General features: G+C 39.3%; 2 protein-coding genes across 3 annotated transcripts in view; both read left to right on the forward strand.

The window, feature by feature from the left end:
• The window catches only part of SHTN1 (shootin 1), a 117,995-nt gene that overhangs the window by 61,429 nt on the left and 38,158 nt on the right, over window positions 1-18,408 (forward strand). For both annotated transcript variants that reach the window (XM_027851680.1, XM_027851679.1), the window contains exons 9-12: window positions 3,753-3,899; window positions 9,916-10,069; window positions 16,798-16,897; window positions 18,294-18,376. In XM_027851680.1, coding sequence (XP_027707481.1) covers window positions 3,753-3,899; window positions 9,916-10,069; window positions 16,798-16,897; window positions 18,294-18,376 — 484 coding nt within the window. The remainder of the gene's footprint in view (window positions 1-3,752; window positions 3,900-9,915; window positions 10,070-16,797; window positions 16,898-18,293; window positions 18,377-18,408) is intronic.
• Window positions 12,149-13,446, forward strand: LOC114035522 (transcription initiation factor TFIID subunit 11-like). The gene has a single exon (XM_027851681.1). The coding sequence runs from the start codon at window positions 12,212-12,214 to the stop codon at window positions 12,863-12,865; it is 654 nt and encodes a 217-aa protein (XP_027707482.1). The 5' UTR covers window positions 12,149-12,211; the 3' UTR covers window positions 12,866-13,446.

Below are 18,408 nucleotides of genomic sequence, written 5' to 3' on the forward strand. Positions count from 1 at the left end.
TGGATATGAGGAGGGAGGAATGAATTCCAGGCCATGCATTCCTCATTCTGCATATTTGTTTGCGATAATACTGATGACATTAATAGCAGTCCTTTATATTTGTGCAGATTTGTATGAATTTACTTCATTATTGACAAAGTACTTTCACATGCATTATCTCCTTTGATCCTAATGATAGCCTTGAAAGGTCATTTGGGCAGGTGGTATCATTATCCTCATTTTACGGAGAAATTACCAGAGGTCACACAATTACTAATCCTGCAAGGGATTATATTGTCTATGGCATATACCTCTAAGTTTTTGATCATTCATTTCCTCCTTCCTGGAGTCCCTTTCCCTCCCTCACTTAAAATCTGCCCCATTATTCCCGGTCCACATTAAGTCCCAAGCCTTTTTCCCATCCAAGCCCACACAGATCTCTTTCTCTTGACTAGTCCCTTACCACACATTGTTTGTCCCACCTGACACTTAATCGTAAGCTAAACATTGTAGTCTGCAGGTATTGTAAAGGATCTGCTCTGGGTAAAGTCCTCTGTTAGCACTAGGCTTATAAAGATAGAAATGAACTATAGTCCTTGCCCTAAGGATGTTGGCACGCTAATGGGGCATATACAAACAAGAAAACTGATCACATTTGATGTGTATGTTTTATTTCCCCTACTAGATTTTAATGGAAATAGGACATTGTAGTGTATATATATCTAAATAAATATTTCTTGACAGCCTCCTATGGGAAAAACACTGTGTTAGGTGTTGTGAAGGCACCCAGTGAAGTGTCTGGAACTTAGGGTTGATGAAGAAGAGTGGCGTGAGATGATTTAACAATCTATATCAGTACCTGGACAGAGCTTCTTGGCATCTGAGTCTTAAGAGAGTAGTTTTGCTTATGTGACCCCGAGCCAACCCTTCATAATTAAAATTATTTCTCAACAGACCTCTCTAGGTCTAGCCCTTGCATAGATCTGGTTATATTCTTCTGCTCAAAACCTTTCAATAACTCCCTTCTGCCTCCTGAGTAAAGTTCCTTAGCCTGGTATTCAAGACCTCCTATAATCTGGTACCACATACTGTTCCTCTTATTCATATTCCTCCCTTCTCATATTCTGTGCTCCAGCCAAGGTGTCCTCTCTCATCCCCCTTCCCTCATCATACTGTCTTGCCTCCCTGACTTTTGCTTGAGCTGTTTCCTGTGCCTGCATCCCATTGTCCCACTTCCATCTCTCAAAGCTCCTCTCCATTACCATCTCCTTCAAGAGCACATTCCTCCCTCCAGGTATCAATGACCTTTCCTTCCCCTACTAGCAATCTCATGTAGTTTTTTGCTTATATCTCCATAATGCAATTACAGTATGTTACTGGTTCTTGTAGTTACTTGTGTGTGCACCCTGTTCTTCCCCTTCTACTCAGCTATTACACCTAACATTTATGTGGTGCTTTTAAGTTTGCAAAGAACCGTGCATATGTTAACTCATTTGATCTTCACAACAACCCTGTGAGTTAGGTGCTATTACTATCTCCATTTTACAGGTAAGGAAACTGAGGAACTGAACGTTTAAGTGATTTGCCTAGGGTCACATAGCTACTAAGTATCTGAAATAAAAATTGAACTCAGGTCTTCCTTACTCTAGTCTTGCACTCTGTTTGCGGAGCTACCTGGCTGCCTCAAACCTAGATCTAACTAGAATGTCAGCTCAATGAGGTCAGGAACTAGGTCTTAACCCTATATACTGAAGCTACTTTATGGATTTTGTTGAATTGCAATTGAATTTAATCCCTGTGGATCCATTAGAGAAAGTCAGTAAACATATATTAAGTGCCTACTATGTGTTGGGCACTGTGCTAAGATCTCAGGGTACAAAGAAAAGCAAAAGAGAGTCCCCACCCTCAAGGAGCTTAGAATCTAGCAGGAGAAGGCAATACCCCAAAGCTTCTTACCCAGAGTCACTCAGCTACAAATACTGTTCTTTGAAGTTTCTTCTCCACTACTCAGTGAACAAATAGTTACTAAATACCTGTAAGAACAAAACACCATGATTGAGACCGTGGCATCTCCCATAAAGAAGTGTCAAGACAGGCTCCTTGTGCTCCCAGAAGCCACCATAATTTAATAATAATAATGTTAATAGCTAACACTTACATAGGGTTTACTATGTGCCAGGAACTTTGCTATGTGCTTTACAGTTTTATCGCATTTGATACTCACAACAGCCCTAGGAGGTAGATGCTACTATTATTCCCATTTTACAGCTGAGGAAACTGAGGCAAACAGAGATTAAGTGACTTGCCCAGGGTTACACAGCTAATAAGTGTCTGGAGGCAGAATTCGAACTCAGGTCTTTATTACTCCAGGCCTGGTGCTCTATTTCTTTTTAATCCAGACCTCTCATTGAGGAAACTGATTTCCAAAAAAGACAAATGGTTTGTCTAAGGTGGCACCAGCAGCAGAGCCAGGATTCAACATCGGGTCTGACCTGAAATTCAGCACTCTGTCCATCATACTGCTCTGCCACTCATAGCATATGCTTAGTGCCAATAAATAACACAGGCAGTGAGTCCTATAGGAAATCAAGTGTCCTAAGGCTTTAAATGCACACATTTTACAAAATAATGCTGGATGCCAGGCTATGCCAGGCTTCCCTGCAGCTGATGTTGCTGTGTGTGAATGCCAAGCTCTGAAAATTAATCAGGGTGCAAATAATAGTGTTCTGTCATTTTTCTGCATGAAAAAAAAGTATCTTAGTTGAGTGTATTCTACACATGAGAGACTGACAGGTGGAAGCACATGCTTCCAAAGAGCAGATCGGCGGCATTCATGTTGTTCCTGCCTCTAGTTCCTACAGATGGTGGAATTGATATGTTTTGTTTTCCAAGCAAAGCTAAATCATTATTGCTCGTCCCTGTCCCTGATTCATTTAAGACTCATTAATTAAGTGCTGCTCTGTATCTTGATACTTAGGGCCAGGCACTGAAGGTCAAATGCAGTTCATGAAGAACACATGGTCCCTGTCCTCAAGGAGCTTGCACCCTGTATTATTTATTCAGTCATTCAACAAATGTTTATTGGGTGTCTGCTATTTGCAAGACTCCAAGTACCCTGCTGGTTTGTGTTCCTCTGGCAGTGATTTTAGTGCTAATAAGTTATTCTCGTGCCCTGTCCTTGAAACGGAAAGGAAGATGGAGGAAAGTGGCCTCGATAGGTGATCACATTTTAGGATCGTGTCTCATTGGAGGATTGTGGTAGATCTTTGCCCTTCTTGGGAAAAAGTAAGAGCATATGTAGGTGTTATTATGGAGTATGTGGGCTTTATGTTTTTTTAAAGTGACATAGAGTGCCTGAAGATTGGAATGCTGATCCAGAAAAATCAACCTAATTTCAGTTTGAAAAATCTGACCCTGGGGTCACCCTCCCACTTTACATATATAGGGTGAAAAAAATTAATGAAGTAAAAAAGAAAAAAATCATTTTTACTCCTGCTAACTACTGTTTAATTTCTGTGGGAGGAAACACATGGTAGTCCCTCCCAAAAAATTGTCTAGGATATTCTTGGTATGTATTTATACGGCTGTGTTAAATGCTGTCTTTTTTTTTTTTTCCCCAGAATCTTTAGCTCAGCTAAAGAGCCTCTAAGATGTATTCCTTTACCTACCCTGGAAATGAAAATTCAATGGGCCTTTCTTTTTCTTTTCATCAAGTTGCACTTGGAGATCTAAGTGGAACAGTTTGTCTATTTCTTTGTTATTAACTTTTGCAGATGTTCATTGAACAAAACAAGCTTAAGAGACAAAGCCACCTTCTGCTGCAGAGCTCGGCCCCTGACCAGCAGCTTTTGAAAGCTTTAGAGGAAAATGCAAAACTCACCCAGATCTTAGAAGAAGAGAGAATTCAACATCAACAAAAGGTAAAGCTAGATTTTCTTTCAGAAGACTTAAAAAAAACATTTTTTTCTTTTAAGTTTAAACACAGTCAGCTAGTTATTGATTATTTGTTCTAACTGAGGGGTCAGCACAGAATGGATGAATGAAGTCCATGTACATAATTCTACACTTCACGTTATTCATTGGTTTCTGTCTTCTTGCAGCCGGCCTTGACCAAAAAACAATAAATAAATAAAATTACCAAATTGAACTAAAGGACACACTGTATTTAAAGTTCGAATGAATGGTATAAGATAGGAAGGAGCAAGGGAAGGAAGCAGAAGGGAATGAATGGATAATGCAGAACCTGAATAACTGAGAGTTGATTGTACGTCTTAGGTTTTGAAATATTCTCAAAAAAAATTCTCAAAATTTATCTTTAGGGAATACTGAAGCTTTATTCCCTAACTTTCACAGGGAGGAAAAGAGACCCATGGGAGTAGTAATTGCTTGCTTATAGAAAGGCTAGTTTTGTCAACTAGCCCAAATTGTATACATTTAAAGAGTTGGTGAGTGGTTCTTTCAATGTGCCATTCAAGCCAACATAGCCTACCCATAGGGAACTGAAGGCTTCAAGCAGAAAAGGATAGTCATTGTAGTAGCTGAAGACAGAGGAAGTGGGAGAGGAGAGAGGGAAAGAGGAGGAACAAGGACTTTAAAATTAAAATATCGACTTTAGAAAAATTACATCAACACTGGAAGCACTTAAAATGTTTGGGGGTGGAGTGGGGGGTGGAAGGAAGAAAGAGTTTATAAGATGCTATTTGTTAATACTTACATGTCCCCTCTATTGAATAACAATTGCAATTTATTTTTGCGAGTGCTGATATTTTTACAAAATAATCATTGGAAGGGTTAGGGTGGAGGGATAGAGTTAAATTAATCTAGTTAGGTACAACTGTGTGTGAATTATTTGGGACAAAGTGAAATAATTACATTGATTGACGTACAATTAACCTCAGAATTTTTTTCATCTTTAAAAATATTTTAAAATAGATTTTTAATGATATTTTTTGTTTTTATATTGCCTATATTTTCTCTTTGTATTTCTTCCCCTCTACCCTACCAGGGAATGTCCCATATAGAAAAGAATTTTTTTTTTGAACAAGAAAAAGAATTTCAGCAAAATCAATTAGTACATCAAAAATATTTAACATTGTATATAATATGTCATACCCATGGAGCCCCTACTTCTACAAAGGATTGGGGGAAAGGAGATGTCTTTTTACATCTCTTCCTTATTCATTACAGTTTTTCACTATTAACTTTGGTTATTTCATAGTTGTTCTTTGAATTTCAATTTACATTGTAATAGCCATTATTATATCTATTGTTTTCCTGATTCTTTTTACTTTATGCTTCATTAATTCATATGTTTTTAAAGGTTTTCTGTATTTTTCATTTAATCTTTTTTAATGCACATTAATTCCATCATATTCATATGCCACAACTTGTTTAGCCATTCTCTAATGAATGGGCATATGCTTTCTTTCCAATTCTTTGTTAACCCAAAAAGTGCTACTATAAATATTTTGGTATATTTGGATCTTCTCCTTTTATCTTTGACTTGATCTGTGTATGTTAATATGCAAGATTTCTTTTTATGGTAACCACTTGATTTACATGACGTCATTAAATTTGCAAGATTAAGACACATCTTTTATTCTTCATCACGAAACCACATTTTTTTATCATATTGAATATTAAGCATCACTTCGACGAACAGTCCATTTTCCCAAGTTTAGCCTTTATTATAACCCATAGGTTTTCAGTTAGATTTTAATCAATTGAGTTCCACGGCCATTTGAGAAGGAAATTTATTTCCATGTCTTTGATAAATTTCTTAACCTTTCACGATGTATGGCATGGTGCAAAATCCACATTCCAGGAGTCCATTTCCATTTGAGAATTTCTGTAATTCTGGAAAAGTTCTTTGTCTCAGTATATCATTGTATTTATCACAGTTCATCATTCCCTCAATGAAGGCTAAACTTTCAGATCCACTGGAAGTTAAAAAAAAAAAATTCTTCAAACATTCTTTGAGTGTGTATGTTTGATAGTCTTACCAGATCATTTGAACTTCTGGTAACAGTTTTGATAAAGTATTGAATAAAAAAATCTCATGAGTAAAAAATTACCTCTTTCAAAGCTTCAGTCCTCCCAGATCTATATTGTATTGTTCTTAAGTGTTTTTCTTCATAGTGGTGATAAGCAACTGTTTGGTTCTTTTTCCTCTTATTATTCTTCTACCTTCAAGAAGCTTACGCTACCTTGTAGAGGAACCACTAACAACCCTTCTAAGGAAGGGAAAAGAACAAACATTTAATAAGCACTTACTGCATGCCAAATACTGTGCAAAGCACTTTACAAATGTTATCCTATTTGATCTTTACAACAACCCTGGAAGACAGGTGATATTACGACCCCCGTTTTACAACTGACAAAACTGAAGCAGACACAAGCTAAGTGCTTTACCCAGGGTTGCATAGTTAGTAAGTGCTTGAGGCCAGATTTGAACTCAGGTCTTCCTAACTCCAGGCTCAACACTATCCACTGTGCCACCTAGCTACCTGCCAGTTCTTTTTGAAGATCATTGCTTATTTTCTGAGGGTTAGATTGGTTTTCAGTGTATCAGTTCTTGGCGTTGTTTTTAATTTTCCATCATACTTTACATTTCAGTTCATTGCACCTAATCCTGCTTCATTGTGGGCTTGAATGATCCTTAAGATATTTGACTTCTCCAAACCAACAGCTACTACAATATCTCTACCAGTCATCAAAGTGTGCTTTTTAAGACCTATATACCTTTTTCATGTTTGTCTGGAATCATATCTGTTCTTAAAAACCACAGGATTAAAAACACAACAAAAGAGATCAATAAAACATGCATGTGGCACAAAATCCAGCACTCAACTGACAAAGAGCTAACTAAATGTGGAGAAACCAACTCAGTCAAGTTTCATCTTGTCAGGATCAGATGTTCTAAGTTATCTCACTGTCAGTAGAAGCACACATACATGAGAATTACTATCACAAAATGAGACAATATCAGAATCATTGTTTGTCCTAGGTAATTCACACACAACTGTAGTATTGTTGGCAGTTTAGTCCATGCTCTTAGAAGAATTTACAGCATCCTTCAGTCTTACTGGATCTGGACCTTTGTCATCAAATCATCTAGCTCAAGATTTCATCATCTTTTGTCTAGAATATTGAAAAGCCTCCTAAATGACTTTCATATTTCAAATCTCCCCCTTCTGCAGTACATCCTTCATATAAGCTGCCAAAGTATTATTCCTAAAGCCCAAGTCTAACCAATCACTCTCCTGAGTAATAAGCTACACTGGTTCCCTGTTGTCTATAGAATCCAATATTAGCTTAGCTTCTTGGTTTGGTTTTTAAAGTCCTTGCCAATCTGGCTCCAACCTACCTTTCCAGGCTTATTGCGTATTACTCCCCTTCACAGACTTTTCTCCTAGTCAGACTCACCTTTTTGTTCTTTCATACAACATCCCATTTCCCATCGCTAGAGATGGAAGCCTTTGTACAGGTTATTTTCCATGCCTGGAATGCACTAAGCCTATCAAGAATCCCCAGCTCCTTCAAAGTTCAATTTAAGCCCCACCTCATATATGAAACTCTTCTTAATCAACATAGCCTTGATCAAAATAGCCTTTCCCTGAAATTACCCTGCACTTACTTTGGAAATACTTATGAATATGAGCATTGGACTCAATCTAAAACCAATAGAGTCAAATGTAAGGCCTTGCACTTGAATACAAAACAATAATAATAATAGCTAGCATTTATATAGTGCTTGCTATGTGCTAAGCTAATTGCTTTCCAATTATTATCTCATTTGATGCTCACAACAATCTTGTAAGGTAGGTGCTATTATTATCTCCATTTCATAGAAGTGGAAACTGAGGCAAACAGAGGTGAAGTGACTTATCCAGGATCACAAAGCTAGTAAGTGTCTGAGGCAGCATTTGAACTCAATTTTTACTGACTCCAGGGCTGGTCCTCTATCTACTAAACCACCTAGCTGCATACTTATCAGTGTTGTTTCCCTCTTAATAAATATAACCTCCTTGAAGGCAGGAAATTTCACTTTATGTCCAAAGTGCCAAAACAATTCCTGGCATGTAGAAGTCATTTAATAGTTTGTTGTTTGAGTGATCCAAACTTCAGATCCAAAAGTTTACCAAATACCTGGATTTCTTACTAGAAAGTGAATCCAAATTGGAGGTTTTAACTGTTTTATGTAAATTTTCACCCATCTTTACACTTTTTGAAGTTATTCCATTTGTTTGGACCTGGTTAAAAAAAACTAGGTCAGTTTCTTTTAGTTGATGAAGTTCTAAAAAGAAAAGTTGTGATTACAAAGAGTTAGCATAATTTCAGTAAGAACAAGTCATCCCACACCAACCTTGTTTCCTTTTTTGGCTCAATTTCTAAGGTAATCATTGAAGGTCAATGCTATGAAAATGGTTTCTTATATTTTAGCATAGCTTTTAATAAAGTTATCTCATATTGTTTTCATGGAGAAGATGGAGAAATATGGAATAGATGATAATACAGTTAAATGGATTCAGAGTTGGTTGTATGTTTGGAGCTGAAGAATACTTATTAATGGTTCTAGGTCAGTATGACAGGAGGTCCTCAGTGAAGTGCCACAGGGATCTGTGCTTGGCTCTATGGTGTTTAAAATTTTTATCAGAGGCTTAGATAAAGGCATAAATGGTGTGCTTATCAAATTTGCAGATGCCATAAAATTGATGTCAGTTAGGAGTCACAAGGATCTTGACAGCATGGAGCATTGGATTCAATCTAAAACCAATAGAGTCAAATGTAAGGCCTTGCACTTGAATACAAAACAATAATAATAATAGCTAGCATTTATATAGTGCTTACCATGTGCTAAGCTAAGTGCTTTCCAATTATTATCTCATTTGATGCTCACAACAATCTTGGGAGGTAGGTGCTATTATTATCCCCATTTCATAGAAGTGGAAACTGAGGCAAACAGAGGTGAAGTGACTTACCCAGGATCACAAAGCTAGTAAGTGTCTGAGGCGGCATTTGAACTCAATTTTTACTGACTCCAGGGCTGGTCCTCTATCTACTAAACCACCTAGCTGCATTGTGCAATTGACAAGTATAAGATGGTGAAGGTGTGATTTTACAGTTGTTCTGAAAAAGACCTGGTGTTTGGTGTACTTCTAAAACCACCCAATATAGGTTACTAGTGTGATTGATGTAGCAGCCAAAAGAACTAATGAAGTGTTGAGTTGTACTGAGAGACAAAGTCCCACTTCACTCTACCCTTATTAGACCTCTTCTGGAGTATCACTCTCAGTTCTGGGCACCACAATTTAAGAAGGATATTGATCAATTGGAGAGTATACAGAGGAGGGCACCAAAGATGGTGAAGGGCTTCTGGTTCACGACATAAAAGAATCAGTTGAAAGAAGTACAACTGTTCAGCATATAGAAAAATAGATTAAGAGAGATATGGAAGCTGGCATCAGATATTTGAAAGGATATTATGTGAATCGGAGATTAGATTCCTCCTGTTTGGCCGTGGGGAGGGGAGGCACTGAACTAGAAGCAAAAGGGAGAGGGTTACAAAAAGGCCAATTGAGGTTTGACTTAAGAGAAAAATAACAAAACTTCTGAGCCATCCACAAGTGGAATAAGCTGCCTCGAGAAGTGGGTGGTTCCCCCTCCTTGGAGGTCCTCACACAGAGGCCAGACTACCACACGTCAAGCGGGTGAGCGTGGGAGTTCTTTCTGTGTATAGGGTGGTCTACATGGCCACCGAGGTCTCTTCCAGTTGTCAGATTCTGTGATTCTGATCGTAATAATCTGCAATCCAGAATTTGTAGTCTTCTAAGTATCCCATTGTATCTGTCTGTGAAGTACAGTCAAAGGAACAATCATTTCTGTTTTCCCTGCCAAAGGATGACAGTAACCACATAAAATTTTTAAAATTTACAGGTTAAAGAACTGGAAGAGCAACTAGATAATGAAACACTCCATAAGGAGATCCATAATCTCAAACAGCAACTGGAGCTTCTGGAAGAAGATAAGAAGGAATTAGAGCTGAAGTATCAGAATTCCGAGGAGAAGGCTAAAAATCTAAAGCACTCAGGTAAAATTGTGCAAGCTCAAGGTTAGCATTTAAACTCCTTTAGCTCAAACTGTTCTAGCTTTACAGAATTACAAGGGATGGTGAAGCCATCTATCCGTTAGTCCTTGGGTTTTTTTTTTCATGAACTTTGGGCTTATCTAAGACCTAAGAATCAATTGAAACAAACTGGAAATATCCCAAACTTGAGAGATTTTTTTTTTAGGTTTTCAGACACTGTCAGGGAATACTGTTTTTTCTATTATGTGTTGTTTTGCCTTTTTTTTTAACGTAAGCAAAATGGGATGTGGCCATCAGCATATTGAATATTTCATGACACACAGTGGATAATAATATTCTTAACACCACACTTAACAGTATAGTGCATACAGTAACCCACATTTTTGGCCTAGATTTGTGATTTCATTAATGAGGAATTTATCTATTCAATATGTATGTTGTTTGTACATAGTTATTTGCATGTGATTGTGAACTCCTTAAGAACAAGATCTGTTTTTTTTGTTGTTGTTGTTGTTATTTGTTTGTTTTTTGTCTTTTTATCCCCAGTGCTTAGCACAGTGCCTGGGACATAGTAGGCCCTTAGTAAATGCTTGTGTTTGGCTTGATTTTCCAATGAGGAAATTCCTTTAACAAATACACCATGTCCAGCTTGTTTCCAGAAGCTCTGATTAGTACAGTGACTTGCCCAGGATCACCCAGGTAGTATAGGTCAGAAGTAGAACTTGAACTCAGGTCTTTCTGACTCCAAAGCTGGTTCTTTGTCCATTATACCACACTGCCTCTCCAGTATTCCATATGTGTAACCTCCAAACTTAACTTAGTGAAAGTATAACTCAAAGAATATATCCCTAGGATCTTAGAACTAAGAGCTGGGAGGAACCTTAGACATCATCAGGTTCAACTTTTTTTATTGTACAGACAATGAAACTCATAAATGCTAGAAGGATAGCGTGGTACTTGTAAAATTTGGATCACCACACACAGTGGAGTAAATCTGTTTCAGAGGTTAATTTAAAAAAAAAAAAGTTATTCTCCCCATAATTGTTTCAGTGATTCATGTAAGGTTTGTTGTTGCAGATTTTTAAATTTTTGTGTTAGACTTTAGAAATATAAGCATATTTCACATAAGGTTATCCTAACATATTTTGCAGCAACAAACTTGATGCAGTATTCCTAAACCCCATGGGAAAGTCGTAGGATCCTGCTGCAATAATACTGAGTCAATGGTAAGGGGCAGCTAGCCGGCAGAGTCAGTAGATAGAGCACTGGGCTTGGAATCAGGAAGACTCCTCTTCCTCAGTTGAAATCTGGCCTCAGACACTTACTAGCTGTGTGACTCTGGGCAACTCACTTAACCCTGTTTGCCTCAGTTTCCTCATCTGTAAAATGAGCTGGAGAAGGAAATGGCAAACCACTCCAGCATCTTTGCCAAGAAATCCCAAATGGTGTCACAGTGTCATGACTGAACACCAAAATGGGAATGTGCGCACGGCTACACAGCTGGTAATTTCTGAGGCCTAATTCTAATCCGGGGTCTCCTGACTCTAGGTCCAGGACTACTATCCCACGCTGCACAATATCTGGTTTATTCACTCTTCCCTTCCATCTGTCACCCCCGTGATCCCTTCCCCCCATTCAGCACCTCCTTCCTGGAATGTTATAACAGCCTCCTAGCTAGCCTCTTTGCTTCCATCCCCTTTCACACATCTGTTGAAACGGTGTTCCCAATGCACGGGTCCGGCCATCTTACTCTTTAAAACAATACCATTTCATTAGCTCTCCACTGAGTTTATGATAAAATACAAGTTCTCTTAGCTTGGTATTTCGAGTGCCAGAGTCTACCTCCAGCTTCCTTCCTAGCCCTATTTTGCTCTTCTCTGTTGCACATGCTCTAGACTCGAGCCTGCTCTAATCCTTCCTCGTCCTGCATTTTTGTAATCCGCTCCTCAGTCAGTAGATGCAGTCCTTACGTATTTCTTTTCGTTCCGTTAAACCTCGTCTTTTCTGGCTCCTCCGACGCTCCGTAGGGTGTCGTCATCGCAGTGCGACCGCCGGAAATCCGTTTCCCGGACCCGGCCCGGCTCGGCGGCTTCCCGGGGAGGGGCAGAGAGGCTCCACTCTTGCCTCTGCCCCCGCAGCGCCGCGATGGACGATCCCGTTGAGTCGTCCCCGGAGAAGGCCGGAGAGGGCTCCGCGTCGGACGAGGTGCCCGTCGCTGCCACCGCCGCCACCCCTGAGCCGGTCCCGGGAGCGGCCCAGCTGCCCGACGCGGCTCCGGAGGACACAGACGGCGAGGAGAACGGGGACTCGAAGGAGGCTTCGGCCGAAGACGCCGAGCTCAAGGGCCAGGAAGCTTCGGATTTCACTGGGCCTGGACGGGAGGACTCGTTACTTGCTCCTGCAGCCAAGAAGCTGAAGATCGAAACGAAAGAGAGGAAAGAGAAAGAGCACAAAGTAGATGAAGACGAAATCCAGAAGATGCAGATCCTGGTTTCTTCCTTTTCTGAGGAGCAGCTGAACCGTTACGAAATGTACCGTCGGTCAGCCTTCCCCAAGGCCGCCATCAAACGGCTGATCCAGTCCATCACCGGCACCTCGGTGTCTCAGAATGTCGTCATCGCCATGTCGGGCATTTCCAAGGTCTTCGTCGGGGAAGTGGTCGAAGAAGCTTTGGATGTGTGTGAGAAGTGGGGAGAGCTGCCCCCCCTGCAGCCCAAGCACATGCGGGAGGCCGTGAGAAGGCTGAAGTCGAGGGGGCAGATTCCCAACTCAAAGCACAAAAAAATCATCTTTCACTAGGTCCGGGGAACTTTCTAAGCTGTACTATCGAAAACGGAAGAAATGACTTCCATATTTCCTCCCTCGGAGGCGTTGGCTACTGTTGCCCAGCTGTCCCACCCCCCTCGGTGATGGAACCTCTGCCCCCAAATCTTGGAGATCAAAGTTACCCGGTAGAGAAGCAGCAGGCGCATCCAGATTTGCCTTCCATCCATGTAGGACCATTTAGTTCAGGTTATGATTGATAACTCTTACTTTGCTAACTGAAAAGGGGACATGTCCTTATTTATAGACTCCTTGTACAGATCGTCAGAGTACTGTTTTCAAATGGGTGAAATTCTTCTGAGGAGCAGTCTTCTTGATTAATCTCAACAGTACCTTATTTTGCAAGTTTCACATTGGGACCCTAAACTGCTACTGTCAGGGCCTCCTGTCTGGTTTGAAGTTGCTAACATGCCAGAAATTTGTAACTTGTTAAATTTGACGGTTTAGTTTACTATGTTAGCAAATGCTGAAATGATAGAATAGTTTTATTCCCTTGTAAAAACTGAACATCATCATGTGGTTTTTGGTGTCTGATCATTAAACTGTTTTTTATTTAACTTGGCAAATAAATCGTCTTCTTCTCCCAGAGTCCAGCTCAGGTGCCACCTGTTCCAGATACCTAATCTTCCAGCAGAAATGGGCCTTTCCTATGTGTTTCTTTGGTGCTTTGTTTAGACGCTTCCTCTCCTTTTATCTACATTGTGTCATAATAATATTTATGTATTTTTTTAAAACCAGCCCTCTTAGTCTGTGAGATCCTTGAGGGCATGGGCTTATTTATTGTTTTCCCACTCTAGTTTTTAGTATGGTGCCTTATACATGGTAGACAATTATGTTTGTTGTTGATTTTGTCATTAGGAGAAGCTGAAAGTAGGGCTCCTCAGTTTGTTCAATTCAGCCAGCATTTATTATGTAGCTTCTTTATGCCCAACACTGCTGTACTAAGCACTATAAATAAAAGAAAATATAGCTCATGCATTCAAGGAACTTGTCCTATTAGACAATGCATGATGAAATAGCTAAGATTATATTTGACTTCTTGCTCCCACATTCTGTCACGAAATCCTATCAGTTCTACCACTGAAATATTTGTCATCATCACCTCTTTTCCCATTCCCATTGCTGTGCCCATTTTAGGTCTGAATGACTAGAATGTTCAAGTAGCCAGTATTTTCTTCCCTCTCTTTTTTATCCAACATGCTGCTGTATCTTCATAATGCAATATTTGATCATTTCACTCCCCCTGCCCTGCTAATAGTGGGTGTCTCCTAACACTTTGTTCAGGGCCCACCAGTGACTTGGTGATTTCATCAGCTCCCATGGATTCAATTATTTCTATGCAGATGATTCTCAGATCTGTCCAATGCTAACCTTTCTGTTGAGGGATAGCTACATGGCACAGTGGATGGAGTGCTGGGCCTGGAGTCAGGAAGACCTGAGTTCAAATATGGCCTCAGATACTAGCTTTGTGATATTGGGTAAGTCACTCAACCCTGTTTGCCTCAGTTTCCTCATCTGTAAAATGAGCTGGGGAAGGAAATGGCAAGCTATTCCAATATCTTTGCCAAACAACCAAACAAAACCCAAAAAGGGGTCACAGAGAATCAGAAATGACTGAAAAATAACTAAGCAACAATCTCTCTGCGGACCTCCAGTCTTTTTTTTCCAGCTGCCATTTGGGCATCTCCAACTGGATGTCACTTATAATTTTAAACTCAGCATGTCCAAAACTGAACTCATTTATCTTTTTCACCAAACCCTCCCCTTTCTCTACCTTCCCTTTGACTATTAAAGGTTCTACTTTCCTCCCAGCCATCCAGATTAGCAGCTTAAGTGTATCCTCAACATCTCACTCTCATTCCCATATCCAATCAGTTGCCAGGTCCTGTTTCTACTATTTTAACTTATTTTATATATGACCCCTTATCTCCTCTGACATTACTCCCATAATAGCTATCATCCCTGGTGATAAGGCCTTCATTACTGCACTCCTGGATCAAATTTTTAAAATCCTGTTTTTTGTTGAAAGCCTTCATAATCTTGGCCCCTTCTACCTTTCCTTTCTTCTTACACTTTATTCCCTGCCCCACACTCTTTGATTCAGTGACATAGACCTCCTTGCTGCCCCATGAATAAGATGCTCTATTACTTATCTTCAGGCATTTTCTCTGGTCCTGTCTCATGCCTGGAATACTCTTCCTCTTCATCTCTGCTTCCTGCCTTCCTTTAAGTCTTACCTAAAATCCCATCTTTTACAAGTAGCCTTTCCTAATCCCTCAGTTCTAGAGCCTTCCTTCTCTTAATTGTTTCTTATTTATCCTATATATAACTTATTTGTGCATATTTGTTTGCCTGCTTGTCCCACATTAGATTGTGTGCTCCTTGAGGGCAGGGACTATCTTTTGCCTGTTTTTGTATTTAATACATTTAGCACACCACCTACATTTAGCATAGTGCCTGGCACTTAGGTGCTTAATACATGTTTATTGACTGACAAATATATGTATATGGTATGTGTCAGAGAACAAGATTATTGAAAGTGCTGTACAACTTTCTACATGTGGTCCAGCCTACTCTGACGATTCAGTTCTGGGCCTTGTACATCTCTTCTGCCAGTCTCCAGGTGCATGTACTAATTAACTGTTAATGGACTGTCCATTCAGCTGCATGAGATACATTATCTGGAAAACAGACATTTTACATTCATTTTCTCCAATGTGTATTATTGGGCCTGCTTCTTTCGAATGGTTAAGAATTCATTGAGGAGATCCTATAGCACATTTCTTAGAAGATGTTAAAAATCCCATGGACACTGTTCGATGAGTCTGTTCCATGCATGTGACCTGAGATTTCTGAGGCTTTTCTCAAGGCATGCTTTGTTTTAAATCCTACCCCTCCTTCAAAACCCCATTCAAAAATTATGTCCCATAATGCTTCCCCAAATTTCCTCAAATGAAAGTAACCTCTTTTTTGAATTTCCATAGCCCCTAATCTGTAACCTTGTAATATTTTACTTTACATGACTTCTCTTTCTTACTTGATAATATGCTGCTAGTACATAGCCTTTCACATACTCGACAAATAATTGTTGCCATGTTTCTCAGGTATAGAGATTGTAAATTACAAACATTCCAAAATCTGTTTAAATTTAATATAAAAAAGAATATTAGTAAAATGGTTAAAATTCAGATGCTGTCACTAGTTACCTCAAAGCAAATTGGCATGGGTATCAGGGAGACTGAGGAGAGTGGGTATCCATAAGAATCGGTTGTTACATGTTATTCTTAAAATTGACTGCTAGCTTGTCTATTTCTGAAGGCAACCATTGAAAGGTTTGAAAATCTATGTTGGGTAATTCGTTCTTTTGTGAATAAACTTTTCCTCTTCAGTGTATTCACTCAGTCACCTACCCAGTCAACTATTCTGACTTAATTTTGATGTAGCTGTAGCAGATGACTACAATTTTTTGACATCATCTATAAGGGAACAACACTAAGCTAGAGGAATAGTAGAGTCATATGGTAGAAAAAAAATTATATTCTAAGAGGGAGTTGGTATTATTTTTTGATTTTTCCTTATTGATAGTACAAGGTATCCCAGAAATCTTAGTGCATTTTTGAAGTTTTAATAGCTTTGGAGACACCCTGTCTTTGGAGTCAGAAGTAGTGACTTCTAATCTTGACTCTGCTACTGACAATCTATGTGACCTTGGCAAAGGTAGTTAACTTTCTCAGTTTTTGAGCCTGTATTCTAATGTGTGAAATTTGGAGGTCGGACCAGATAAAATGTAAGGCCTTTTTCATCTCTAAACCCTCTAATCCTAATTCTATTTTGTTTTGAAGGCCTATGATTGCTTTTTTTGTTCTTTACTAAATGCTTTCCCTGCCTCATATTTGCTCTCCATATAGTTGATGAACTACAGAAACGAGTACACCAGTCAGAAAATTCAGCGCCACCCCCACCACCTCCTCCTCCACCTCTTCCCCCTCCACCTCCTAATCCAATCCGGTAAGTAGATCTGTAAAGATTGTTATACTTTTGAAACTAAATATACCAAAGCACTTGGATTTCCTTATGGTAGCATCATTTTTCAGGACTGGTTTATAGCTAGGTTGGGTTCCCACAGGTCCATCCCAGCTATTGAGGAGGCTGAGGCTGGCTGATCTCTTGTGCTCAGGAGTTCTGACCTATGATGGGGCTCTTCAGTTAGGTGTCCACACTAAGTTTGTCATTAATATGGTGAGGTAGGGAGGTCCGGATCACCTGTAAAGAGGGCCAAACTAGCTCAGGTCCAAAACAGGTCAAAGCACCTATGCCAATCAGTGGGCTCAGAACTGTTAGTAGTCCCTGCACTTCCAGCCTAGCTGAGGAAAGAATAAATAGAAAGGCTTATATACCTTGGTTAGAGTGTTAGGAAAGTACAAAAATACATGATGACGAGTCATAGTGCTCTGAAAACTTTTTTGAAGGTAGTGTATTACTTGAGAACTCTTTCTTGCGGTATGGAGAATACCTAACTGGCCCGCAGGTTCATTGAGTACAGAAGGATGAGGCATTATTTTGACACACATCTTTCTTATGTTTTAAAATTCCAAATTCCTCTTAGACTTGAGAAACTAGGGGGATTGGTTTATTTTTCCTCCCCAGTTTTGTTTTCTGCTTTTAGGAATTTCAGTTAAGGCATTATGATTTTGCACATCAGGTAAGGCTGAGCAGATAAGAGCATTTTGAGATTGTGTGCACTATTTTTTTTTCCTCTTTGAGCTGTCTAAAAGGTTTTTCACTTGTCCTAAGTTTTCCTTTTAAAAAAAAAAAGGCTTGAGAATTAACCGTAAAATAGAAAGCAATTCTGAGAACATTCTAGATGTAAAGACTTCTATTTTATTACGTAACCACACATTTGACTTCTTAACTGTTTTTGCGTCATAGATAATAATTATTTTTTTTTTAAAAATTGAAAGCAAGCCTTGCAGTACTTTTTTGGGATCATGGATTTGAAACCAGAAAGGACCTTAGAGATTGTTTAGCCCAACTCTCCCTTTTACAGCTGAGGAAACTAAGGCTCAGATAAATGATGTGACTTATTCAAGGTCACACAAATGTAAGTAGCAGAGCAAGGTCTCTGCCTCTAAACCCAGCATCCTTTCCACTGTAGTTCTCTCTATGTCTAGTCAGAGAGGCATATCACATTTTTCTGTGTTCAGAAACTCTAGTAGTAATAACGAAGCAATATCAGCTATATTTGTCTTTGATCTCCAGTCAAAAGACTTATGCTCATACGGAGAAGCTAAACATTTATTAGTTGTTTAAGATATAGAAATTATAAAAATCTCAGAGTTATGAAAAATATCACTGTGAAGAGGGATTTAGGGGCTTCTCCTGGTCCTTTTCTTTTTCTTGAAAGGTCTCTCATGTCCATGATACGAAAGAGATCCCACCCGAGCAGCAGTGGAGCCAAGAAAGAAAAAGCAGTTCAGCCAGAAACTGGTAAGTGTCACCTTTGTTCACTTTATTCAGTT

This window comes from Vombatus ursinus, unplaced genomic scaffold (genome assembly GCF_900497805.2).
Source record: "Vombatus ursinus unplaced genomic scaffold, bare-nosed wombat genome assembly UNPS02009205.1, whole genome shotgun sequence".
Taxonomy (NCBI): Eukaryota; Metazoa; Chordata; class Mammalia; order Diprotodontia; family Vombatidae; genus Vombatus; species Vombatus ursinus.

What these genes read in the sequence shown, in the direction of transcription:
- LOC114035522 (XM_027851681.1), top strand. Translation starts at nt 12,212, where the DNA reads ATGGACGATCCCGTTGAGTCGTCCCCGGAGAAGGCCGGAGAGGGCTCC.